Source organism: Choloepus didactylus, chromosome 8, assembly GCF_015220235.1.
Source record: "Choloepus didactylus isolate mChoDid1 chromosome 8, mChoDid1.pri, whole genome shotgun sequence".
Classification (NCBI taxonomy): domain Eukaryota; kingdom Metazoa; phylum Chordata; class Mammalia; order Pilosa; family Megalonychidae; genus Choloepus; species Choloepus didactylus.
The window spans coordinates 25,174,875-25,201,349 of record NC_051314.1 but is presented as its reverse complement, the minus strand read 5'-3'; the positions used below and the strand labels follow the sequence as shown (position 1 = coordinate 25,201,349).

Here is a 26,475-nt window from a genome sequence, read left to right as displayed (position 1 = left end):
TAGTGTTGATTAGGTTGGAACCTATTGATTGAGTGTTTCCATGGAGATGTGACTCAACCAACTGGGTGAGACCTTTGATTGGATAATTTCCATGGAGGTGTTGTCCCACCCATTCTGGGTGGGTCTTTATTAAATCACTGGAGTCCTATCAAAAGAGTTCAGAGACAGAAGGAGCTCAGAGCATCTGAAAGTGACACTTTGGAGAGAAGCCAAGAGAGATATTTTGAAGACGGCCATTTAAAGTAGACTTTTGCTACTCCAGAGTTTGCCTGGGAGAAACTAAGAGAATACCTCCCAGACACCTAGAGAGGAACGTCCTGGGGAAAAAGCCATTTTGAAACACAACCTGAGAGCAAACAGACACCAGCTACATGCCTTTCCAGCTAACAGAGGTTTTCCGGATGTCAATGGCATTTCTCCAGCGAAGGTACCATATTGTTGATCCCTTACCTTGGACACTTTATGGCCTTAAGACTGCAACTCTGAAACCAAATAAACCCCTTTATAAAAGCCAATCTATTTCTGGTATTTTGCAAAATGGCAGCATTAGCAAACTGGAACAGAGCCTAATGTCACTGGGATAGCATCCCTGAACTATCTGCCTATGGAATATCTTGCTATGTGAGAGAAATAAAGCCCTATATGGTTAAGTCCAGTTACATGCAGCTAAATGCAATCCTATGTGATGCATATGTATTTCACATGCATGTTAAATTTGTGTTATTAATCAACACAATGTATATTTAAGTCATTACTACTCCATGTTCATTCCTTATTAGTTGAAAGTCAAACATTCATCTTTTCTTCTTCCCACTGGGTGTGCCCTGGCTGCGTGTATTACTTGTAAATAGGTCTTGGATAAAATTTATTATCACCACCCTGGGTCAGGCTGGCAAGCCACTATTTATCACTTCAGTCTCCCATGGCTGGGATCCAACATTACCCATGTGGGGCAGGGAGCAGAACTATAGCAGTTTTGGTTCCTTCTCTCTTACCCAGTAGGGTTCACTATTAGGTGGGTCACTCCTTGTTGGCCTGAATTTAGACGCTCTTGGCTCTTTCCTGCTATCTCTAAGGTGCAGCATTTTTCTCCTGAGACTTTATGCCTCTCTCCTACGTGACGTGACTATTTTTCTTCCTTGGCTCTTGTGCCCAGTTCCCTGTTCTGGTAATTGGTTTAGGCTCTACCTGGCCTGGAGTCCTGTCTTGCTCTTACCAGCTGCTCTCTCCATGCCAGGGTCCCAGCTTCAGCCAAGACGCATGGCCGAAGCCCAGCAATCTGGGAACAGACCTCTCAGAAACTATCTGCCTCCCTGCCTCAAAAATAGTGTTTGCCTGTGTTCTCTGCTGTTGAGTTCTGCCCACCTGCTGACCTCCCCCCCTCCGCCCACACACACCAAGACCCCTTCTCAGACCTCTGCCAATAACCCGTTGGCCTAGGTCCTCAGCCGAGATTAAGGTATCCCTTGGATACCTTGCAATTAACACACATAGCTCAAACACAGCACTGTCTGCCATCTCCCAACACCAGGCCCTCTAGGGCTGACTCCTTCTCAGTCACCGGTAGCTCGGGAGGAGATGATGTTGACAGAAATAAAATACTACTACTTAATAAATGTCAACCATTGCATAAACACAGCACAGTCCTCATTTTGCATGGACACAGCACAAATTTCAGTCACCAAAGTTTAGTTACATAGCACCAGTCCCCCAGCAATACAGTTCAAATTTCAGTTACCATAGCATATTAATTGTGAGTAACCACATAAGTACAAACTTTACTGCTAGCCTTTCAACCCACAAAATCACTCAGCAAATAACATGTGCAACACGATCAGTAATCAATCACATAACTTCTTTCAGAAGTGTCTGCTGGTGACTGGTTACTGCAAATCAATTATTCAATTCATGCAGAGACAGAAAAGCATGTGATTGTATTACCATCTCCGAAGTTCATTTACATGAGAAAAACAAGCTTTTGGAGCCACTGTTATTTTGATATTTTTGTCATTATGCTAATGTAATCTTTTTTTTTTTTTTTTAAACCTACTTATGTGTTTAAATTTAAGGTGAGTCTCTTGTAAACAGTATATAGTTGGGTCATGTTTTTTTTTGTTTTTTTTTTCAATCTGTTCTGCTTTTTGACTGGAGAGTTTAACCATTTACATGTAATGTAACAACTGATAATGCAGGAATTTCTTTGGCCATTTTGCTATTTAATCTTTGTAAGTTTTATACCTTTTTGTCCCTCAATTCTTCCACTAATTCCTACTTTTATATTTATTTGTTTGTATTTTACCATAATCAGTCCCTTCTCATTTCTATCTGTATATATTTGGTAATCTTAATATATCAGATGGTCCAGTTCTGGCCAATGAAACCTAATGAAGTTTGCTGCGTGGCTTCTTGGCAAGATGTTTTTTCTCCCTGTAAGAGGAGAGTTCTATTTCTCCATCCTGGCTCTCCTCCTGTTTCCTGATTTTGGGCATAATTGTGTTAGGACACCAGCCCCAGGTCAGCAGCAGCCTTTTTTTGACCACAAAGGAAAGTCAAGAGAAATTCTTGAGCCTTGACACTAATGAGCTGCTCAACTAACCACCTTCCCCAGATTTCTTCTTTTGTGGGGTGAGAGCCTTATCATTTAGCCATGATGGGTTTGGTATTCTTCTACTTGTGCCAAAAAAAAAAAAATGCTTCCAAATAACATATTACCTATTGCTTCTTCAGTCTTTCCTTTCAACTGGATCCTGTCTCTGGATCCAGAGATAAGCTCAAGTCTTATCCACCTGAAGTAACAACTTACTCTGTACCCATCTCTCCCCTCCAGCTACTCTCTTTCCTTTCACGGCCAACTCTCTGTAAAAAAATAGACTTTACAGGTTATCTGCATTTCCTTCCTAGTTATTCATTCTGTGATCCACTCCCTTTGCCCCTCCCTCTCCACTGAAAGTAGTTTATTTATTTATTTCCCCTCTCCCATTCTTTTTCCATTGAAAGTATTTTAATATAGGCTACAAATCACCTCCTAATTTGCAAATCCAACAGACACTTCTCAGTCCTTTTCGTATCTGACTTCTCTACGGCTTTTGCCTTTGATTACCACTTCCGCTTCCACGAAACCCCCTTCTGTGGCTTCTTCGACATACATCACCCTCACCCAGCTCTTTTTTTACCTCTCCGGCTGCTGCTTCTCCATTTCCTTTGCAAGCTCCTCCTTGAGAAGAGTCTTTAGCTCTTAAATGTTGGTTTCTGCAGGGCACTGTCCTTCACTCTTCTCTGTCCTTCCTTTCTATGCTCTCCTCCCAGGTGGCTGCTTCCAATCCTGTTGTTTCAAAGATTGAGGGTAGCTTTCTTGAGACTTGGGAACCTATCCTAGACTCCTCACTTAAGCAGAGGTGAGTCAAAGCTGCTCTGGTTAATATTTCTTTACCATTAGATTAACCACTTCATCCATCGTCCTGCAACTCCATATCTAAGCCACCAGTTATAACCTGCAATCTCTTTTGTCCTAAGAATATGCTACCTTCATCTTTCCCCTAGTTCAGTGATTCTCAGACTTTCAAATAAATAGAGCAGTTTTTTTTTTTTAAATTCAGAGACCAATATAGAGTTTGCAACTTTTAATTTTGCCCTTAGTCTTTTGTTATAAAGCCATTAGGGGAAAAAAAAAACTACCATCTACTTATATCATCATTCATAAAAGTAAGGACATTTTAACATCAAACTCTCAGAACAAAGTACTATCCTTTAAATTAAATACTTTTGGTTTTAAGAAAAACTCATTGCTTTATGCTAACTTTTCCAGTTTTGCTTCAGATTCATAAACATTTATACCAGAAACACTTAAGACCCCATGTTATGTATATGACAAAGAAAAATACTACTGCATAAATATTCATAACCTTTTTTCTTTGTGCCCAGCAACCTTTTCCCTCTTCCCCAATTCTCCTTGGCTTTATTATGGTATTGGAGTAATCAGCAAGAGGGAAGAACTTGAGAAGCTGGAAAGAATAGTGAGAATTTCTTTAAAAAGATGGAAAATGACCTCTCAAAAGAAAGGTTGGGGGATGAGAAAGCAGAGAGGCATGCGTAGGTTCGAGGGAATTGTTAGGAATGATCTAGGTATATGAGAGAAATTCAAAATGACGAGAACAGGAGAAGAAGAATTTTAGGGAATTTGTCCTACATTAAATGTATTCTCCCTTTGGTATCTTCTTGAGTATCTGAGGTAGTGATTTAAATTGCTTTCTGGTGGGACTTTATCTCTTGAGTGTGATTCTTTCTAGGGCCAGATCACAAGGCAGCCGAGTGGATACAGGTTCCATGTGACTGTTATCAATGGTTAGGGGCAGAGGCTCTGGAATCACAGTCCTGCGTCTGAATCCTGGCCCCAACCCTTTTCTACTGTGTGCCCAAAGGCGAATTACCTAACTTCTCTGTGCTTCATTTCCCCATCCAAGAAATGGAGATAAAAATAGTACCCACCTGACAAGGCTGTTGGGAAAACTATGAGTCAATACACATAAATGCCTGGCAAAGGAAAGCCCTCAAATGTCAACTAGTAATAAAACAAAACTACACACACACACGCAGAACAAAACAGAAACACCTTTCATGGCTCATCGTTTCTAAACTTCTTGGTATGACACCACCGAAACTTGTCTTCATTTGCCTTTTCAGGCTTTGCTTCGATTCCTCCCTCCTGTGAATTTAGGGTCCAGCCACAGCCAGGCCTCCCGCCTTGCCCGCACGCAATGCCCTCCCTACTCCAGCAATCTCCTGCACCCTCCGCCGCGCACGTTACTCCCTCTGCCAAGATCTCCCTGTCTCCTTTCTAAGCTCACAGCACTTCGAGCCGCTGCTCGTGCTTTTCTGACGTTGTGTTGTAATTGTTCAAAAGGTCTGACTTGCCCGCTACACTACGGAAACCACCAATATTCAGCGTCGCACATTCTTCCCTGGGACCAGCCTAGCGTAGCCTGGCACATCATAGATGCTCAATTAAAGTGGCCTTGAAGGAAAACACTATACCGTCTCCCGAAAATACACAGCTAGAGGCTCTGGGTGGGGAGTGGAGACTTGATCCGTAGGAAAGTACTCCCACTCCGAGCCCGGTTGCCCGGGGCGCCGGGGCCCGGCCGCGTAGCCCTGACAAGGAAGGTAAAGGGGCTCCCCCTGCCAGGGCCCCGCCCTTCCCTAGCTGGCCTCTAGCCTCGCCCGGGGCTCCCTGGGCGCCCGCGGTCACGTGACGACCCTCCGGGCCGCACAGCTGGAGGCGGGTACCCGCCCTCCGCCCAGGAGCGGCGCCGCTGGAGCGGGCGCGGTGCATTGTGGGCAGAGGGGCGGGGGTTGGGAAGATGGCGGCTCCCAGCCTCCTCAACTGGAGGCGGGTTTCCTCCTTCACGGGGCCGGTTCCCCGCGCCCGACACGGACACCGGGCTGTGGCCATCCGGGAGCTGATGATTATCTTTGGAGGGGGCAACGAGGGCATAGCGGACGAGCTGCATGTGTACAACACCGGTAGGCGCGGCCGCGGTGGCGGCTCCCCGGCCCCGCCTGCTGGAATCGCGGAGGGGGAGGGGAGGCGAGGCGGCGGCTGCGGCCCTGACAGCTGTCACCGCTCGGCCGCCAGGGCCGTCGCGGTCACTGCCTCCTCGGGCGGGCGGCGGGGAGCGCGGCTTGGCCGGGCGGCCCTGGTACCGCAGGGTTCCGGGCGGTAGGGGACCCGACCCCGAGCGGAACGCGCCGGCCTTCCGACCGGTTGTCCCGGACACCCCTCCACCCCCATCGCCCTCCGATCCCATCCCTGTTGCCAGACGTAGGCGAGAGAGAGACTGTTTCCAGTCTCCTGGGCCTTTTCCCGAAATCTCGCCCACTCCCATGCTCCCAAGATCCCTCCCCTGTCAAAAACCAAAACCAACTCAAAACCAAAGCTCCTCCGGCCTTTCCCGTCTTTGCCTGCCTGCCTTCCTTCGGAGGAAGAGAATCTGGGAGTGAGGAGAGAAAACCAAAGGCCTCCTGGTACTTTCACCCTAAATACTGCCCCGTATTTGGCAGGTGGCAGTCAAGATTTACCCCATTGGTAACCCTTTAAGCAGGCGGGGAAGTGGTTCATGGGTGAGACAGGCGCTTGCCTCTGCAGAGTTGGGCGTGTGTGCCAAAGCTCAGCTGCTCAGTGCTCTTCTGGACTGGTCCTCGAAAAGAGGACTGCCATAGCTTGAGAACCATTGCAAATGGGAGGCCCTGTCTTTGAGTACCTCTGTGACATAAAAAGAAGTTGATTACTTTTTTCCATTTGTAATGTCCCAGCTATCACGAGAAAACTGTTTCCTCAGTATGAGGCTAGTTACTGAATTTTGGGTCTATTTCACCATCAAAGCTTTGACGAAACAGTCATAGTGGCCATTTAAAGGTTAACAAAACAGTGGAGTAGGGGATATTTTATTATTCACCTTCTCCTCTTCGCCCTAGCACCGCAGCATATGAAGTTTAATTTATTTGACAATTTGGCATATAAATCAGAAAAAAATAGATCTGCTATGAATCTTGCTCTGCCAGTTGCCTAGGATCAGAGCTAAAGTTACTAAACCTTTCTAAGCCTCAGGGTTTTCATTCGCAAAATGGAGATGGATATACCCAGCCAGCAGGGTGTTTGAAAGAATTAAATTATATAGGTCAGGGTTTCTCAACAGCTGCACCACTGATTTTTGGGGCCAGATGATTCTTTGTTGTGGGTAATGCTTGCCCTTTACTTTGTAAGAATTTTAACAGCATCCCTGGCCTCAGCTCACTAGATGCCAGTAGTATGCCCCCTCCTCAACTGCTCCAACCAAATATGTCACCAGACATTGCCAAATGTCTACTCTGGGGGGCAAAATCATTCCCAGTTGAGAACCATTGATATAGATAATGCATATAAAGTATGTACCACATAGTATATGGTAGCTGTTGTTTATTTTAATTGGTTTCTATTTTATATTGGCAACTAGTTACGAATCAGTGGTTCCTACCAGCGGTTAGAGGAGACATCCCTCCTGGATGTGCTGCCCATGGATTTGTCTGTGATGGTACCAGAATATTAGTATTTGGGGGAATGGTTGAATATGGAAGATACAGCAACGAGTTATATGAATTACAAGTAAGTGTAGTTCAAATTTATCTCAACCTGAAGCTTTAATAATGCGATTGCTCATAATTCTACAAAAGATTGCAAAATATTTCATTAACATGCTTACAGTAGTGCAAACTTCACATTTTATAGCTTGGAAGAAAATGTTTCCACTTCCGAAAAAGCCAGTGTTTCTAATGTAAGCCTTTTTCCAATATCCAGCACAACAGTTGTAACATTATGATATCTGTTACTTAGCATCAATTATACGTGTTATGTGTTAGGTTTTTGTCTCCGAGATGCAACAGTTCTCAAACTTTAACCTGCAACAGAAGCACCTGGGGAACTTGTGAAAACAGATTGCTGGGCCATACCCCCCGAGTTCCTCAATCAGTAGGTCTGTAGTAAAGCCTGAAGATTTACATTTCTAACAAGTTCCCAACTAATGCTACTGGTCCTCTAACCATACTTTGTAAAATATTGTCTTGGTGTGGTAGAATTGTTACCTCACACTGATAATCACTTTTTTTCTGGTAGTTCATATGGAAGAGTTGTAATGGTTTCATGTATCTTTTCTAAATTTGACTCTCTTATTAAATCAAACTTCTGGCCCTCTGAGACATCCCTAGTTGATTTTTCTTCCTGAACTATGCTTGTGTTCCCAGGGCTGTGATCGTGAGAGCATCTGCTGATTTGCAGATGTGGGTGGATTATACCTATTTGCATGCATGCAACCTATTTCCTAAAAATATATTCAGATTAAAGAAAACACCAATAACCAGAGATTAAGTTTTGGAGTTTGGTTTATTAAATGAACTTTATATTTTTTTAAAGGTTAAAAGATATACCATTCATGGGTTACCTAATTTCAGAAAGTAAGAATATATAAATTACATATAATATTAATGCTATAATGTAACATTTAATTTTTCATTTGGAAAATACTTTAGAATTGTTAATGTTTATTATTATAAGCTTAGTTGCCATTGTAGAAATCTGTGAATATGGAAAACTAGACTGAATTTCTATTAGAACATTTATTTTAATTTCAGAAATTAGCCATTTACTTATCATTTGTCCCAAAAGGAGCTTATTGGAATCTTCTAATTGGATTTGGATTAAAATGTATTGGTTTGATTTTTCATTTTTGACATAAGAATGTTTTCCTGATTTTGTCTGAGTGTATTTATGTTCTTTTTTAGGCAAGTCGTTGGCTATGGAAAAAAGTGAAACCCCATCCCCCTTCTTCTGGTTTACCTCCTTGTCCTCGTCTTGGACATAGCTTTTCTTTGTATGGTAACAAATGCTATTTGTTTGGTGGCCTGGCAAATGAAAGTGAAGATTCAAACAATAATGTTCCCAGGTATGCTGACTCTTTTTTTTAGGCCAAATACATATTTTATGATTTAGATTAAGAACATATGATTTCTTACATCTATAATTATTAAAAGAGATGAAGCTTAACCTTTTGCAAATTGTCTCTGACTGCTTTCACATTAAAACAGCATAGTTAAGTAGTTGTGATGGAGATTCTGAGGCCCACAAAGCCTAAAATATGTACTGTCTTACCCTTTACAGAGAAAGTTTGTTGACTCCTTCTCTATACTCTTACTCTGTTTCATTGATATATTTACCTTTCTACCATTCATTGTGATGCTTGCTGTAGGTTTCTGGTATATGCCTTTGGTCAGATTAGGGAAGTTTTCTTCAATTTCTAGATTGCCATTTAGGGTTTTTTTTCCCCTTTCTCTTTAACCAAAAAAGAATGTTAAAATAGTTCTAATTCATTTCAGGTGTGGAGATGTGCTTAATGTTTCTCTCCTTTAATCCATTAATTTTCTGAATTATGTTACTAGGTTCTGAAATATTGAGTCACTTTTGCATTCCTACTTTAACCCTACTTTACTGCTACAATATTCTTTTAATACTTTGCTGTATTCACTTTGCTAACATTTATTTATTTGTACTATCTATACTTATTAGTGATTTTGATATACTGTCTTTATTTTTTGTGGTGGAGTGCTATTTTTGTCTGGTTTGGGTATCAAGATTATGTTATCCCTAGGAACATAATCAGGGCTATATTCGAGGTTGTGGGACACTCTCCATCTATCTATGCTTAAATAACTTCATTCCTTGAATACTTAGTAGACACTTCCCCTATCTGGGATTTGTATATTTTTGGGGGGGATGGAATTTGATTGCCTTTTCAATTTCTTTTATTGTTGTTATCTATTTAGATTTTATACCTTGAGTCATTTTGATAATTTATGTTTTTCTCAAAAAATCACTCATTTTATCTACATATTTTAATTTATTGGTAAAAATTATAAGGCAGGTCTCTGTATGTCTTAAAAAATCTCTGTATCTGTAGTTATGTCTCTTCTCATTTCTAACGTTTGTGTTATCTTTCCTTTTTTCTAATCAGATTTGCTAGTGGTTGTTTATTTTACTGATGTTTTGAAAGAACCATTTTTTAGTTTTATTGATTATCTATTTTTCTTTTTCATTTATTTTCGTTTTCTCTATTCCAATTCTTTAATTTTTTCCTTTTTTCTGACTTCTTTATGTAAGTGCTTATTGGTACATTTATTTTCCGTTTTGTTTCCTACCAAAGGTTATGATTCCTGTGGCTTTGGCTATATCCCCAAAGTTTTGCTATTTAGTGTTCTTATTGTCATTAATTTATATTTCCTTTGTCATTAATTTATATTTCCTTTTTAATCTAAAAGTAATTTGGCATACACACACACACACACACACACACACACACACATATATTTTTTTAATTTCCAACTGGAAATTTTTGTTGTTGTTGCTAATATCTAGTTTTAGTATATTGTGGTCAGAAAATGTGTTCTGGGGTTTCTTCTTTTTGGAGATGGTCTCTGTGGTCTGTTTCACAGTTAATTTTTGTAATTATTCCGAAGGGTTCCTAAAGATCTTGAGTTCTTGATTGTTTGGGTACAAGGTTCTTATCTAGTAAATCATAAATCAGTGTTTTAAATTATTATTCAAATGCTTATTTATTTTATGGGTCGAGGTCATATCAGTTTCAGAGTGACATGTAAAAAATCCCTGAGTTCTTGGTTTTGTGTTTTATTCCTTGTTTATCTAGTAATTTCTGCTCCATCTATTTTGATGGCAGATTGTTTGCATAAAGGTTCACCACTATTGTTCTTCTTGGTAGAGTGTAACTTTTATTAATTTTATCCATTTAATGCTTTTTGCTATTCCTGCTTAATTTTGTTTGCATATTCCTGATACATTTGTCTAGTCTTTTCTTTTTTAATACAGTTTTATTGAGTTATATTCACATACCCTATAGTCATCCATAGTATACAGTTATTCACAGTACCATCATATAGTTGTGGATTCATCACCAGAATCAATTTTTGAACATTCTCCTTACTCCAAAGAAAAAATGAATAAATAAATAAAAGTAAAAAAGAACACCTAAAACATTCCTTCCCTCCCATCCCATCCTATTTTTCATTTAATTTTTGTCCCCACTTTCCTACTCCTTTGTCCATATACTGAATAAATGGAGAGTGAGCCACAAGGTTTTCACAATCACACAGTCACACCGTGTAAGCTACATAGTTATACAGTCATCTTCAAAAATCAAGACCACGGGTTGCAGTTCCACAGCTTCAGGTGTTTCCCTCTAGCCAGTCCAACACACTAAAAGCTAAAAAGGGCTGTCTATATAGCACATAAGAACACCCTCCACCGTAACCTCTTGACTCCATTTGAAATCTGTCAGCCACTGAAACCTTATTTTATTTTATCTCTCTCCCCCCTTTTGGTCAATAAGATTTTCTCAGTCCCATAATGCTGGGTCCAGGCTCATCTCCAGTAGTCATGTCCCGCATTGCCAGGGGAATTTACACCCCTGGGAGTCATGTCCCATGTATGGGGGAGGGCAGCCAGTTTACGTGCCAAGTGGGCTTAGAGACAGACCACATCTGAGCAACAAAGAGGTTCTCTGGGGGAGACTCTTAGACACAATTATAAGTACAGTCGTTTATTTTCAATCTTTGTGCATCATTTTGTTATATACTTATCTTCTGTAAATAGAACTAATAGCTAGTAGGAACTGGGATAACAAACTTGTTGATGTTAATTCTGATTGGTTTAAGCTATCCCATAGCAATTGTTAAATAGTTTCAATAAATTCCTTGCTTTTAATAGTTTATAGGTAGAGTAAGTGTCTTTTATTTTGTTTTCTCTGTCCTACCTACCCTCCTTGAGTGACTGTCTTATAATGAAGAAGTTTTTTCCTGCACTATCATTTATCTTACTCAGTGTATTATTTTTTGGATTTCTTTTTCTTTTTCCAGATAACATCCTAGAATCACTTTTTCCCCAAAACAATTATATGACTAAACTTTGAGGTTTTATATATCTTAAAATGCTTTAGGTTTGCTTCATACTGGGGTAATAATTTGGTAGGAACTATATCCCAGCAAAAGTCATTTTGCTCAAAACTGAAAGCATCCATGTCACAAGTAAGAAGTTTAATGCCAGTTTCTAAAGTATGAAACTATGTAGGATATTGCTATCACATTATAGAGTGAAAATTTTTTTTAAAGTTGCGAAAGAGCATTCGTAGTATGATCTCATCCATATGTGGCTATCCATAGAGAGATCTGAAAGAATATTTACCAAAATATTATTAATAGTGACTGTTCTGTTCATCTGTTGCCATGAAAAGAACTGCCCCCAAACTTAATGTTGTAAGACAACAACCATTTTATCATGCTCATGGATTCTGAAGGTCAGGAATTCAGATAGGATTCAGTGGTCATGGCTGGGCTGTCAGATGGGAGGGCTTGGATGGTCACTCCCATGTCTGTTTGCCTAGGTTGAAATGGCTGAAGGATGGACTCATCTGGGTCTCTCACCCTACATGCCTACATGTGGCCTCTTCAGAATGGTGGTTTTGTGATAGTTGGACTTCTTATATGGTAGGCCAGTGTTCCAAGAGTGAATGTTCTAGTGAAGCTGTATTGACAGTCTGTGACCTTGCTTTAGAAGTCACATAGTATCATTTTTCCATAGTCTATTGATTAAAGCAGACAAGCCTGCCTACATTTAAGGGGAGAGGACATATACCCCTTCCAGATGGGAAGAGACTATGGCTTTGTTTTAAAACTCACAGTTATCATTGACAAGAGTGTTGGCTAAGTGATGGCAGGGATTTTTATCTCTTCTGTTCACTACTGGTCCCCAGTGCTTAGAAGAGTGCCTAGTGCACAGTGGTATCAGATAAATTTTTATTGAATAAATGAGGTATGGGATTTCTGCCCTCCCAATACCTCTCTGTACTGTATGAATTTTTCACAGTGGGCATATAATCTTTATAAATGGAAACAAAAGGTAAATCATATGAAAGGTATATATTAATATTTTAATTTCTTTCATGATATTCTAGATATTTAAATGATTTCTATGAGTTGGAACTACAGCATGGATCTGGTGTTGTGGGTTGGAGCATTCCAGTGACTAAAGGCATTGTGCCTTCTCCAAGAGAATCCCACACAGCTGTTATATATTGTAAAAAAGATTCTGGAAGTCCTAGAATGTATGTTTTTGGTGGAATGTGTGGTGCTCGCCTGGATGACCTATGGCAACTTGACTTAGGTAAGCTTACCTTGAGTTGGGCTTAGGAATTGTTTATGATTAATAAAGGGAAATTAAAGTGGAATGCTTTGAACCAGCACTTGTAGTTCCAGGGGCAACCGAGGTGTGATGTGAATTGTTTATCAATCATGTTGAACAAACTAATGTTAGGTTTATGGTAGTAACTCTCCTGTACTACCTGTAGGTAGAGTGACCATATATCCTGGTTTCCCTAGAATGGTTCTGTTTTATGCTTATTGTCCCATGTAATTATCAATAGTATCCCAGTTGGGGATGATAAGTTAAATGGTTACCTTATCTGTAGGAAATGTAGCGTTAATAATATGGTATGCTGGTCGGTGAAAAACCCCTGGAAGCTCTTTCTGGGGAGACTAGAAATGAATGATTGGAGGATGGGTTTGCCTCTCACCTTTGACATTCTTCTACACATTAATTATACATCTTAATTATAATTAAGACAACTGATGGCACCCGAAAGAAACTACAGTGTTACAAATACTGAAATTTAAATGTAAATAAATTTCTCTGATTGGCAACTTATGTCAGCTGGAAACATTTATTTTAAGATGAAGTTCAAATCAAGTGACTGTTTGGAAACATTTTTGCTTCATTTTGATGTCTTTTTTGTTTGTTTTATTTTTTAAAACTGCAAGTTGAGGTAATTTGCTGTCATTAGATTAAGTTGCTAATATGTTCCTTTTACTTTTAGAGACTATGTCGTGGTCAAAACCAGAAACTAAAGGGACAGTACCACTTCCACGAAGCCTTCACACAGCCAGTGTTATAGGAAACAAGTATGGTGTTTGTTGCTTTTTTTTTTTTTTTTAAGCCAACTTAAGAAAGATGAGCACAAAGAAAAGTAATGCTGCTAGTTTCTTGGAAATAGGTTACCAAACTTAGCAGTTTTTGATTACGCTTTCTGAAGCTAAAATAATGTGTCTACAAAAGCTAGTACATAATGTGCCATTTTCTTTCCATGCTGCCTCTTATGCTTCTTTATGTTCTTCACAGTTATTTGCACAGAGTAGGCATTACATAAGTATAAGATAGAGTTTTCTCAAACTGATCTGTCCTCTATTGACAAGTTTGACACACTTAACTCACTGTTTCTTTTTACATATTTTGGTAGTGCTAGATTTGTATTCAGGCATATACTGTCAGTGATTATACATTGGATGGTAATACAGAGTTATGGTTAGAATACAGACTCTGTAACATTGCCTGATTCAAGTCTCAGTTCTTGTCCTGTTTGACTTTGGGCAAGGAAACTTAACGTGTCTGTACCCCAGTTTCCTCAAGTATAAAATAGGGATAATAATAAAACCTATTTTACAAGGTTGTGAGGATTAAATGAATTAATACATATAAAATGCTTAGAACAATGCTAAGAATATGTGCCTGGTACGTAGAGATCACTCCATAAAAGTTAGCTATCACTATCATTAATAAATTCCCTTTTTTTGTGTGCAATGGTGGGCTAAGATTAGGAATACAGCCTAAGTGGAATTTAATGGAGTATTTACTTGTGTAAGGAGTTAACCTTAAAAGTAATATTTTAGGAAACCACTTGTATTTTGGAGCTTCATTAGGTCTTTTTTTTTAAATAGCCTCAGAAGCACACAGAATAGTTTTTACACTTAAATAAAATCTTATACATATTTTTAGTAGCAGAACCCTTTTATAGAATGCAATTTTCCATTGGAAGCCTAAAGTATAAAACAGATGAAAAATAGAGGAGTGAGGTCACATGGGCCCTTGGCCCTGCCTGATGAAACTTTCTCCTATAGCATCCATCAGGCATGTCTCAAGAACCCTTAGGCCCTGAGGGACTTAGTTTAAAGTTTTTTTATTTGAGAGATAACTGACCAAACTTATATGAAAATCAGTCCTCTTTGGTTACCGTATACATACAATTCTGAATTTGACTTTGGATATCATAGATCATTTGGGTGTCTTTCCAACTGAGATAGTTTTAGTATATTACAGATAATATTGATTTTTCAAATGTATTATAATCGAAATATTTTCCACTGTAACTTGCTAGAGAGAAATAATTATGGTATTGTATTGCTTCTTAAAATTGTGAACTTTTGAAGGCAGACATCATTTTATTCATCTTCCTATTCCCATTACCTTGACAGTGATAAGTAAGTGAATATTCTTGAAGCTTTGAGTCAACAAATAAGCAATTTAAGTCCATTCTTAACATTTCAAATCCAAAAAATAAAAAGCTTTAGAAAAATAGCTACTTTATGTTCTCGTTTTTTGTTGTTGTTTAGGATGTATATTTTTGGTGGATGGGTTCCACATAAGGGGGAAAATATTGAGACTTCACCTCATGATTGTGAATGGAGATGTACCAGTTCATTTTCTTACCTGAATCTGGGTGAGTCCTTTTTTTTTAAGAGTTACTTATTGGAATAAAATTTATTAATTAATGAGTTTTTGTTACTTTGTTTTTTAAGAACAGTATGATTAGTCATAGATATTTCTATCTTTTTAGATACAGCAGAGTGGACCACCCTAGTATCAGATTCTCAGGAAGATAAAAAAAATTCAAGACCAAGACCAAGAGCTGGACACTGTGCTGTTGCAGTTGGCACTCGATTGTATTTTTGGAGTGGAAGAGATGGGTATAAAAAAGCATTGAATAGTCAAGTTTGCTGCAAGGATCTTTGGTATCTTGATACTGGTAGGTAAGAGTAAGAGTATTTAACACATAAAATTTGTAAACAGATACTCAGATAATATATATCTTTTGATACTTACTGTAAATGCAACTGTCTTTCCCATAGTTAAAAATGAGTGGAAAAAATAATATATGTAGACATTTCCTCATCTAGGAAGTGGAACTTAACTCCCCTCCCTTTGAGTGTGAGTTGGACTAAATGACTTGCTTCCAAAGGTTAGAGTATGGAAAGTACAGTTTCTCTGTACAGTGGAGAAACCTAACAAACACCACCTTATTCAAGTGATCAAGGTTAACATCACTAGTGATGTCATGTTAATAAAATTTACCCACTGATATCATGTGATAAGGAGTCACTTCATTCTCTGTGATATTCTTCCCAAATATCTATAATCCCAGTCTAACCATGAGAAAACATCAGACAAATGCAAATTGAGAAACATTCTAAGAATGTATGAATAGTACTCGTAAAAAGTTTCAAGGTCCTGAAAAAACAAGGAAGCAGTGAGAAATAGTCAACAGATTGTAGCAGTCCAGAGAGATATGATGACAAATGCAATATGGTATCCTGATTGGATCGGGGAACAGCAAAGGACATTAGTGGAAAAACTGGGGAAATCTGAATAAAGCCTGTAGTTCAGTTAATAGTATTGTACCAATATTAATTTCTTTGTTTTGTTAAATGTACCATGGTTACGTAAGATTAAAAAAACATTAAGATGAGCTGGGTAAGGAAAACTCTTTACTGGGGAAATCTGAATAAAGCCTGTAGTTCAGTTAATAGTATTGTATCAAGATTAATTTCTTTGCTTTGTTAAATGTACCATGGTTACATAAGATTAAGAAAACATTAAGACAAGCTGGGTAAGGAACACTCTTTACTCTGCAACTTTTCTGTAAATCTAAAATTATTCCAAAATAAAGTTGTTTTTTTTTAAGTATAAGAAAATTTTAAAATGGAACTCACATCCAGGTTTCTATAAATACTTATTGATTGACTACTAAATGCCAGAAATTGTTCTAAATGCTGAGAATACAGCAGTGAACAAGACTGATAATGTCCCTGCTTTCAAAGAACTTTTAAGTTCTAGGGGTTGTGAGGCCAGGGGGATGATGGGCAATAATCAAACAAATTAAATCAATTTCAGTCTGGTAAACATGTGAAGACAGTAAGGCAGAACAATAAACTAATGATGAGAGGTACTGGGAATGTGGGGGTAGGGGGTGACTACTTCAGAGTGAGTGGTCAGAAAAGGCCTCTGTGATGAGACGGCGTTTGAGATGTGATCCAGATGGCGAGAAGGAGCTGTCCATGTAAAAAAACTGGGGCAAGAATACTGCAGGTAGAGTGAACAGCAAGGACAAGGGCCCCGAGTTTGGAATACTTGCCATGTTTTGGAACAGATTTAAGTTGAGTGAACAAAGAGGAGCATAGAGGAATGAAGGTTAGAGCAGAGACCATGGGACAGATCATATAGGCCCTTGAAGGTCATAGTAGAGTTTAAATTGTATTGAAAGTAAAAGATACGAGAATGTGACAGGATCTGGTGTGTATTTTGGAATGATCACTGGCAATTGTGTGGAAAATAAATTGTAGGGGGAATAAGTACAAGTAAGGAGACAAGTTAGCAGGCTCAGTAGTCAGAGAAGTATTTTAGACTATAGTGGTGATGATGGAGATGGAGAGAAATGGATAAATTCAGGATACATTTTGGAATTCTTATTGACAGAACTGGCTGATGAATTGGGTATGGCAGTTGACAGAAAGAGAAGAATGAAGAATGACTCCTAAGTTTTTAGCTTGAATAATTTGGTGATGGGGGAGACTGAGTGGAAAAGATGTTTGTGAAGAAAATTAGGAGTTCCATTTTGACTATGCTAAGTTTGAAAAAAGGATGTCAAGTAGGAAGTTGAATGAATAAACAAATCTAGAGGCCAGGAGAGAAATCAGATTTGGAGATGTACTATGTATTGTTATGTGAGAAAAGCAGGTTACAAACATACACTATGATTCCAGTTTTGTTTTGTTTATAAAGTAAATACATTGAAAATTCTGGAAGGATACATACCAAAATATTATCTCAGACATAGGATTATACATTTTCTTATAAGTTTTTTTTTCTTATCTGTATTTTCTACAGTAACATTCACTGCTTTTGTAATGTAAAAAGTTTAACTTTAAAATTAAAATAATTGAAAAAATAATAAATTGAACAACTAAATGCTTTCTATGGAGGAAGCATATTCTAGCAAGCAGGAAAAGAAATGTAGAAAATCCAACTTACTGATTTATCTTTGAAATTGGTAGTTGTTAACCGATTAGGTCCAAGGATGGGTTTCAGTCTGTGAAACTGGATGAAAATTTGTGTATGAATTTTTCTCGGTAGATAATCCATCATCTTAAGCAGATTCTCTAAGGGGTCTGTGACTTTAAAAGGTTAAAACCATTGCATCTGAATGGCCAATTTTTCCATAGACCTTTCCATAAAAGGTTTTACACACCAGTGACCATCTAAAAGTAATCATAATCACTATCATAAGGGCAAAATTTGAATTTTGCTTTTTCTCTTGATACATTAGCATCAGTTTGGAGCCTAGGGGTAGGTGAGGGCTCTTCATCATGCCTCTTTTTTACTTTCAGTTAAACTTTGGGTATTTGAAAGAATAAGATAATTCTATAAAGCTTTTTAATGAAAAAAAATAGCAGTCCTTTGCTATCACCTTCCCTCTTTTCTCCTTGCTCCACAAGCATCTGCTTTTAACTCTGTTACATGATACATTGATTATTTACTTCCATATCTCTATATAACGTGCTTATGTTATTACTTTGATGTTTTTTCAGTTTAGGCGTTATCTGCTCACTTTCTACTATGGATGTTAAAGATTTATCTCTCTTCCCACCATTCCTCATCTCTCTCCTGTATACTTTCCCCATTCCCCATTCTCTCAATATCTTTACACCATAATTTTGTTAGATGAGTATTCAGCATTTATATTATGACTGTATAAACACTGAGCCATGTAGAATACTGTGGAAACCTTCTTTGCTCAGTTTATTTGCCATGGAATAATAGTTGTTTTTGTTTGTTTGGTTTAGATTTGTATGTATATACCACTAATTCAATCCATACTTTCTGTCCTTTGTTTAAATCTTCTCTCAGTATGGTCAGATGCATCAGATATTCTATCAAATTTCATCATCTTGAAGAAATCTCTCCTGCTCCAATCTGGGATGGTTGCCCTCGACAAATCCAGGACAGCTATCATCCTGGAGTCTCCCTTCATCATCTTCCTGGGAATATCTTTTGCCTCTCACCTGTGCTGGATTCCCTGTTTCCTGGATCCTGTATATTCCCCTTTCTTAGTTTACTTCCTCATTTTTTGTGTAATACATTCCAGGGATAGGGTGCATTGGTGATAACATTTATTTTGAGATCTTGTGTTGTTTGAAAATGCGCTTAGTCTTCTCTCCCACTTAAGTGGTAGTTTGGGTGGAAATGGAGTTCTCCATTGGAAATCATTACTCTTCGGAATTTTGAAAGCCTTGTTCTGTTTCTATTCAAGCTTCTAGTGTTTTTATTGAGAAATCCAAACCACTGATTTTTGATCACTTTGGAAAGTGACCTTTTCTTTTCCCTCTCTGTCTCCATTGTTCTTAAATTCTGTGATGGTGTGCTTTGTTGTGTGTCTGTTTTGAATCCCTTGTACTGAGTACTCACTCGGTGGGACTTTTCAGTCTGGAAATTCATGTCCCTCAGTTCTGGTAATTTTCTTGATTTAGTTCATTGATTTGTATTCTTCCATTGTCTCTGTCTCTCTTCATGTAACTTCTATTATGTGGGTGGTGCACCTCATGAACTTGTTTTCTTATTGTCTGCTTTTGTTCAGGTCTGGGTTGCCTTACTTTGAGAAATATAAATAAACTGGATTCTGGCGAGGTTCATGAAGGAATTTGTATGGGAATAGTCGAGAGAGGCTTAATTATCCTTTAAAACAGGGTCATCAGATTTTTCTGTAAAGGGCCATATAATAAATATGCTTTGTAGGCCATATGTTCTCTTTTACAGCTATTCAACCCTGTCATTGTAGCATGAAAGCAGCCATAGACAATATGTAAAAAAAAAAAGTGTGGCTGTGTTCCAGTAAAAGTTTATTTACAAAAGGAGACATGGGCTGTATTTGGCCTGTGGGCCATAGGTTGCCAACCCCTACTCTAAAATATACAAAGAGATAGATATTGGATTTGTTCTATAAGGATGAAATTATAGGGTTATAGATTTCAACTCTCTAAGAATAAATTTTTTTATGTAACTGGCTAAAGATGGGATATACATACTGCGTTGGGAACTGTGAGTTCCCTGATATGGTAGGTATACAAAGAAAAAGAGGACAAATATATTGTAGAAATAATCTCAGGTCCTTTTTTCCAGCCCTAAGATTCTATGGTTGTTTGTTTTGGAAATGTTAGTAATGTCTAATACCAAGGTTATTACCTATCTTGGATAGTATAAAATCTTAATAACAGGGTATTAACTTAACACATACTATATATTCCCAAAATATGTCCAAGTCACCTTTGCTACCATTAACAGTATTTCTAAGGTATAAAATTAAAAAGATTAGAACTTCCAGAGAAGTAAAGTAACATAACTATACCATAACTATATAATATTTGGTTTTCCCCTGCACATCTAGGATTAAACACTTTTTATGAATCTGATAACTCAAGTAGTTTGGAACTAGAATTGTTTTGTTTCTATATTTATTCGTGTAAGTAAGTAAGTAAGTAAGTAAGTAAATAAATAAATAAAATCAGAACCCTAAACTATTTTCCTTTGACTTACTATAGGTGTGTTTATCTGAGTAAACTTTTCCCATCTTGGTAAACAGATAAAATATTTGTCGCTGATGTTTTCAAACCTCCAGCTCCTCACAAACTATGTAGGCAAACTATTGATAAAATTAAAACTTAAATGTACAATATGGATATTGTTCCTTAGAGAAACCACTGGCACCGTCACAAGTACAGCTGATCAAAGCTACTACCAACTCTTTTCATGTCAAGTGGGATGAAGTGCCTACAGTTGAGGGCTATCTTTTGCAGTTGAATACGGACTTGCCGTACCAAGCTGCATCACCAGATTCTACAGCAGCACCAAATATGCAAGGTAACATAATTTTCATGCTTGAAGAAAGCATGTAAGCACAAATGCTTTTTTAAAAATATACTGCAGAAAAGTCTGTGATTAGGTCTGGTTTAAGAAATTTTATGATATGATGGTTCATGCATGATGAGTTGAATATGTTGGGTTTCAACTCTGAAACTTGACTCTTGTTGCCATTGTAATGTAGCAGAACAAATAGACATATAGAATGGAATGTTTTTCCTTCAGTTCATTTTGATGCAGTTTCTTAATTTGACATATTACTTGACTTCAGGAGATGGTTTTAATTAGCTTTCAAAAATATCAAAAATAGATATTAAAAGTATTTTTAACTAAACAGGCATTTGGAAATTAAAAGGAAATACATTTTTCCATATCCTTCCTGTCAATTATTAAAGCAGACTATTAAGAAAACAGATAAATTTTGATGAAGAAAATGCTTTTTTTAATCCTTAATATGTAACTTTTAAAAATATCTGCTTATAATAGATTCTATTGAAGCTAATTTAGAGCATCACAGTCTAACTTTCTCATTCCCGCAGGAGTCAGGATGGACCTACACAGACAAGGCAGTAATAGCATCGGTCCCAACAGTGTAAGTTTAAAAATTTATTATAGTAAATGAATGTTTATGGTTATGGTCCCAATTTTTATTGTAGATTTTTAACATATTAACCTAAGACAGGGGTTCTCAACCCTGGCTGCATGTTAGAATCACCTTGAGATTTTTTTGGAAATCAGATTTCCAAGCCTTTCCCCAGATCTAATGAAACATAATTGGTTGGTGCCCAGGCAGCTTGTTTTTAAAGAAAAGCTGTACAGATCATTGTAAGGGTAACCTGAATCGGGAATCCCCAGCCAAGAGACTGAAACCTGTGCTTGTTTCACGTAGCATCCAAGGCTAATCCATTATAATTTATTTTTACTATTTATTCAGTATTTTGAAATCTATATTTTGATATTTCTAAATGTTATTCACACACACTTTAAATTTCTAAAGATGTACTTTAAAAATGTGCATGAAATATATTTCTTTACCATGTATTTTGTTTACCTAAGACTATGGGTGGCTAAATTGAGCACCTTTGTTTCTTTTACAATTCAAACTTTAACAACTTTGAATTTGTGAGGTTATTTCTTATTTATGAAGTGTTTCACAGTAGGTCTTTCGGGAGACCAATGAATAAACTTACTAAGATTGACTGCTTTTATCTGGCAAACTGCTATCTACATCTATAGTAGAACTCTTCAAGGAAAGTTATGTAGGTACAAGCTTGCATGTCCTGAGCATGGTTGAAGACCGGTAATTAAGTAAAAAAAAAGGCTATATAATATGGCAGGAAGGCCATGAAACAAATAAAGCTCACATAATTTTTTTGTGAGCAGTTTCCTCAGGACTTACTTTATTGACATAGTATATTTTTATATGTGTATACATACATATATTAACTACATAATACTATATACATGTATGTATATATGGATATGGATATACCTATATGTATGTATATGTGTATGTGTGTGTGTATCTTACAAATTTAGATGGTACTACAAGGTTTATAATAAAAACCAGTAGTTTCCTACCATATCCCTTTCTGCCCCTGATTTCTGCTCCTTAGAGGCAACTGCTTTCAGCAGTGTCAACTCTTTCAGCTTTCTTCTGGTATCTACCTTCATATTTCTAAATAAAATTCTTATGCTGCCACTTCTTGACGTTCCAGTTTTAGATCAGTTGTCTTTGGTAATGGAAAATGAAGATTTGAAGATCTCTCCCCCCTTTTCCTTCCCCCATCCATCAGATATTTTCAAAATTAATAGACTTAGTTTTTTAAAGTAGTTTTCAGTTTACAGAAATACTGAACAGAAAGTACAGAGAGTTCCCATACACCTCTCCGCTATTATTAATGTCTTGCATTGGTGTTGTACATTTATTACAATTGATGAACCAATATTGATACATTATTATTAACCAAAGTCCTTAGTTTACATTAAGGTTCACTCTTTATGTGCTACTGTTCTGTGGGTTTTGACAAATGCATAATGCCATGTATTCACCATTACAATATCATATAGAATAGTTTCACTGCCCTAAATATCCCCTGTCCTCAACCTAGTCACCCTGCCCTCTCTCCCCCTCCCTGAATCCTTGGCTACCACTGAACTTTATACTGTTGCTCTAGTTTTGCCTTTGCCAGAATGTCATGTAGTTGGAATCATACAATATGTAGCCTTTTCAGATTGTCTTCTTTCACTTAGCAATGAGCACTTAAAGTACTTTCATGTTTTTTTAATGGCTTGATAGCTCATTTCTCTTTTATTGCGGAATAATGTTCCTATAAGGATGTACCACAGTTTATCCATTCACCTATTGAAGAACTTCTTGGTTGCTTCTAAGTTTTGGCAATTATGAGTAAAACTGCTATAAACATTCATATGCAGGTTTTTCTGTGGACCTAAATTTTCAACTTATTTGGGTAAATTGCAAGGAACACAATTGCTGAATTGTATGGTAAGACAACATTTGTTTCTAAGAAACTGCCTGTCTCTCAAAGTGGCTGTACCATTTTGCATTCCCACTATCACTGAGTCAGAGTTCCTCTTGTGTCATTTGGTGTCATTGTTTTGGATTTTAGCCATTCTAATGGGTGTGTATTCTTATCTCATTATTGTTTTAATTTGTGATTCTCTAATGGCATGTGGTGTTGAGCATCTTTTCATACACTTATTTGGCATCTGTGTTCTGCTTAGTGAGGTGTCTGTTCAGACCTTTTGTCCATTATTTTAATTGGGTTGTTTGTTTTCTTCTTGTTGAGTTTTAAGAGTTCTTTGTATATTTTGGATATAAGTCCTATACTGAATATATGTTTTGCAAGTATTTCTTCCTAGTGTGTGGCTTCTCTTTTCATTCACTTAACAGTGTTTTTCACAGAGTAGAAGTTTTTAGTTTTAATGAAGTCCAGTTTATCAATTTTTTCTTTCATGCATCATGCTTTTGGCATTGTATCTAAAAGGTCATTGCCAAGCCCCCAAGGTCACCTAAAATTTCTAGGAGTTTTATAGTTTTGCATTTTCCATTTAGGTCTATGATCCCATTTTGCATTAATTTTTATGAAAGGTGTTAAATCTCTCTTTTCACTTTTGCATGTGGACATCCAGTTAACCAAGCACTGTTTGTTGAAAATACTTTCCTTTCTCCGTTAAATTGCCTTTGCTCCTTTGTCAAAGATCAGTTCACTGTATTTGTGTGAGTCTCTTTCTGGGCTCTCTATTCTGTTCCCATTGATCTATTTGTCTGTTCTTTTGCCAGTCCCATACTATCTTGATCACTGTAGCTTTATAGTAATTCTTGAAGTCAGAGAGTATCAGTCCTCCACCTTTGTTCTTTTTCTTGAATATTAGGTTGGTCATTTGGGGTTTTTTGCCTTTCCATATAAATTTTAGAATTAGTTTATCAATATCCACAAAATAACTTGCTGGAGTTTCGATTGGGATACATTGAATCTGTGAATCAAGTTGGGAAGAAGTGACATCTTCACAATAGTGAATCTTTTATCCATGAAATGGAATATCTCTCCATTTATTTAGATCTTTGATTTCATTCATCAGAGTTTTGTATAGTTTTTCTCATATCGATCTTGTACATATTTTGTTAGATTTATACCTGCATATTTCGGGGGGTTTTAGTGCTAATGTAAGTGGTGGTGTGATTTTGATTTCAAATTCCAGTTGCTCATTGCTGGTATTTTGGAAAGGAGTTGACTTTTGTATATTAACCTTGTATCCTGCAACCTTAATATAATCACTCATTAGTTTCAGGAGTTTTTTTGTACATTCTTTGGGATTTTCTACATAAATGATCATGTCATTTGCAAACAAAGAGTTTTATTTTTTCCTTCCTAATTTGTATAAGTTTTATTTCCTTTTTTGTCTTATTGCATTGGTTAGAACTTCCAGTACATTTTCAAAAAGGAGTGGTGAGAGAGGGGACATCTCAAATATTTTTAGCTGAATCATTTTTTGATGGTTACATTTTGACGATGACATATTCACAGATGAGCCATATAGTGTTCTATATTTCTTTCTCATACAATTTTGCTTTCCCTGGCATTCTTAACTACCTCATATTTTTCATTTGAACCATCCCTCCTAGAACCCTCTGTCTTAATGCTCTAGTCTGTATTGGTTTTTCCATAGTCATGCTACACAGCTGTATCTTGGAACTCTCATTTGTTTCATCTTAGGAATTCCTTTTATCTCTTTCCTGTGTTAGAGTCCATGTTTTCCTGGGTCTCCTTTTTTCTTACTTCTTGGTGTTTTCCCTTTTTTTGCTGGAATACCCTTTCCAGGAGTTGAGAAAGGGTTCATTAAAGGTCAACTTCTTAAGATCTTTTAATATCTGAAAATATCTTTGGTCTATTCACATTTGATAGATAGTTTGGCTAGGGTATGGAATTTTATATTTGGGGTATGGAATTCTGTATCCTCAGAAGCGTAAATGCATTTCCCTACTGTCTTTTAGGATTCAGTGTTGCTGGTGGGAAGTCTAATGTCACTTACATTTTTGATCCTTTATATGTGGCCTGATTTTTTTCTTTTTATCCCCAATATTTTGAAATTTCAACAATAATGTGCCTTGGGGTATATGTCGTCATTCATTGTGCTATGCACTGAGTGGACCCCATCATTCTGGAAACTCATGGCTTTCGTTATTGATTAGTTTCTCCCTCCATTTTCTCTCATTTCTTTTTTTTAAATTCCTTTTAATTGAGTGGTGGTCCTGAAACTAGTACCCCGATTTTACTGTTTTCATTTTGTCTATTCTACTTTCTGAAAAATTTCTTCATTTTATATTATAAACCTTCTATTCAGTTTTTAAATATATAAAACCACATATTTAATCTCTAAAATCCTGCTCTTATTCTTTGTTTCTTTTATAGCATCTTATTTTTGCTTCATGAATATAACATCTTCCCTTATCTATTGAAAGGCACAAATGAATGCTTTTAAAAACTTTTTTGGTATTGTATTCAGTTCTGCAATATTTTTCTTTCAGTTATTATTTTATTAATTTCTTTTGATCTTGGTCTTTCACATTACAAGCTTTCATCAAATGTCTGGTGATGCTTGGCTGTCCTTTTATGTTAAAAGTAAGGTATTAAAAAATGGCCTTGGTAGGAAGACTCAACATAATAAAAATGTCAATTCTCCCTTTAAAAAAAGGGAGGGTCTTGAAATCTATGTACAGAAAACTACAAAAATTGCTAAAACAAATCAAAGAAGACCTAAATACGTGGAAAGACATTCGTATTCATGGATAGGAAGGCTAAATGTCATTAAGATGTCAATTCTACCTAACTTTATCTACAGATTCAATGCAATACCAATCAAAATTCCAACAAGCTACTTTGCAGAATTGGAAAAGTTAGTCATCAGATTTACTTGGAAGGAAAAGTGGTGTTGAATAGCCAAAAACATCATGGAAAAAAAAGAATGAAGAGGGAGAACTCACACTTCTTGACTTTAAAGCTTATTATAAAGCCACAGTGGTCAAAACAGCATGATACTAGCATTAAGAGAGACGTATTGATCAATGGAATCGAAATGAGAGTTTAGAAATAGACCCTCAAACCTATGGTCAATTGATTTTTGACAAGGCCCCCAATCCACTGAACTGGGACAAAATAGTCTCTTCAATAAATGGGGCTGGGAGAGCTGGATATCCATATCCAAAGGAATGAAAGAGGACCTCTACCTCACACCTCTACAAAAATTAACTCAAAGTGGATCAAAGTGGACCTAAATATAAGAGCCAGTACTGTAAAACTCCTGGAAGAAAATATAGGGAAACATCTTCAAGACCTAGTGAT

The 26,475-nt window shown here is 37.2% G+C and overlaps 2 protein-coding genes across 4 annotated transcripts in view; one reads left to right on the top strand and one right to left on the bottom strand.

Moving 5' to 3' along the window:
- The window catches only part of GLT8D2 (glycosyltransferase 8 domain containing 2), a 61,522-nt gene extending 56,408 nt beyond the window's left edge, over positions 1-5,114 (bottom strand). For 2 of the 3 annotated variants that reach the window (XM_037846040.1, XM_037846043.1), the window contains exons 1-2: positions 4,610-4,698; positions 3,174-3,322 (exon numbers count right to left, since the gene is read on the bottom strand). The gene's annotated coding sequence lies outside the window, so the exon portion shown is untranslated. Of the gene's footprint in view, positions 1-3,173; positions 3,323-4,609; positions 4,699-5,031 lie in introns of those variants that run through there. The other variant, XM_037846041.1, reaches the window with a different exon arrangement.
- Positions 5,115-5,344: 230 nt separating this feature from the next.
- The window catches only part of HCFC2 (host cell factor C2), a 41,089-nt gene continuing 19,958 nt past the window's right edge, over positions 5,345-26,475 (top strand). Inside the window, 9 exon segments of the mRNA XM_037846495.1 lie at positions 5,345-5,520; positions 6,990-7,138; positions 8,311-8,471; positions 12,546-12,754; positions 13,464-13,548; positions 15,034-15,140; positions 15,258-15,446; positions 20,444-20,611; positions 21,151-21,203. Of these exon segments, the coding sequence (XP_037702423.1) occupies positions 5,358-5,520; positions 6,990-7,138; positions 8,311-8,471; positions 12,546-12,754; positions 13,464-13,548; positions 15,034-15,140; positions 15,258-15,446; positions 20,444-20,611; positions 21,151-21,203 (1,284 nt within the window). The 5' untranslated portion in view covers positions 5,345-5,357.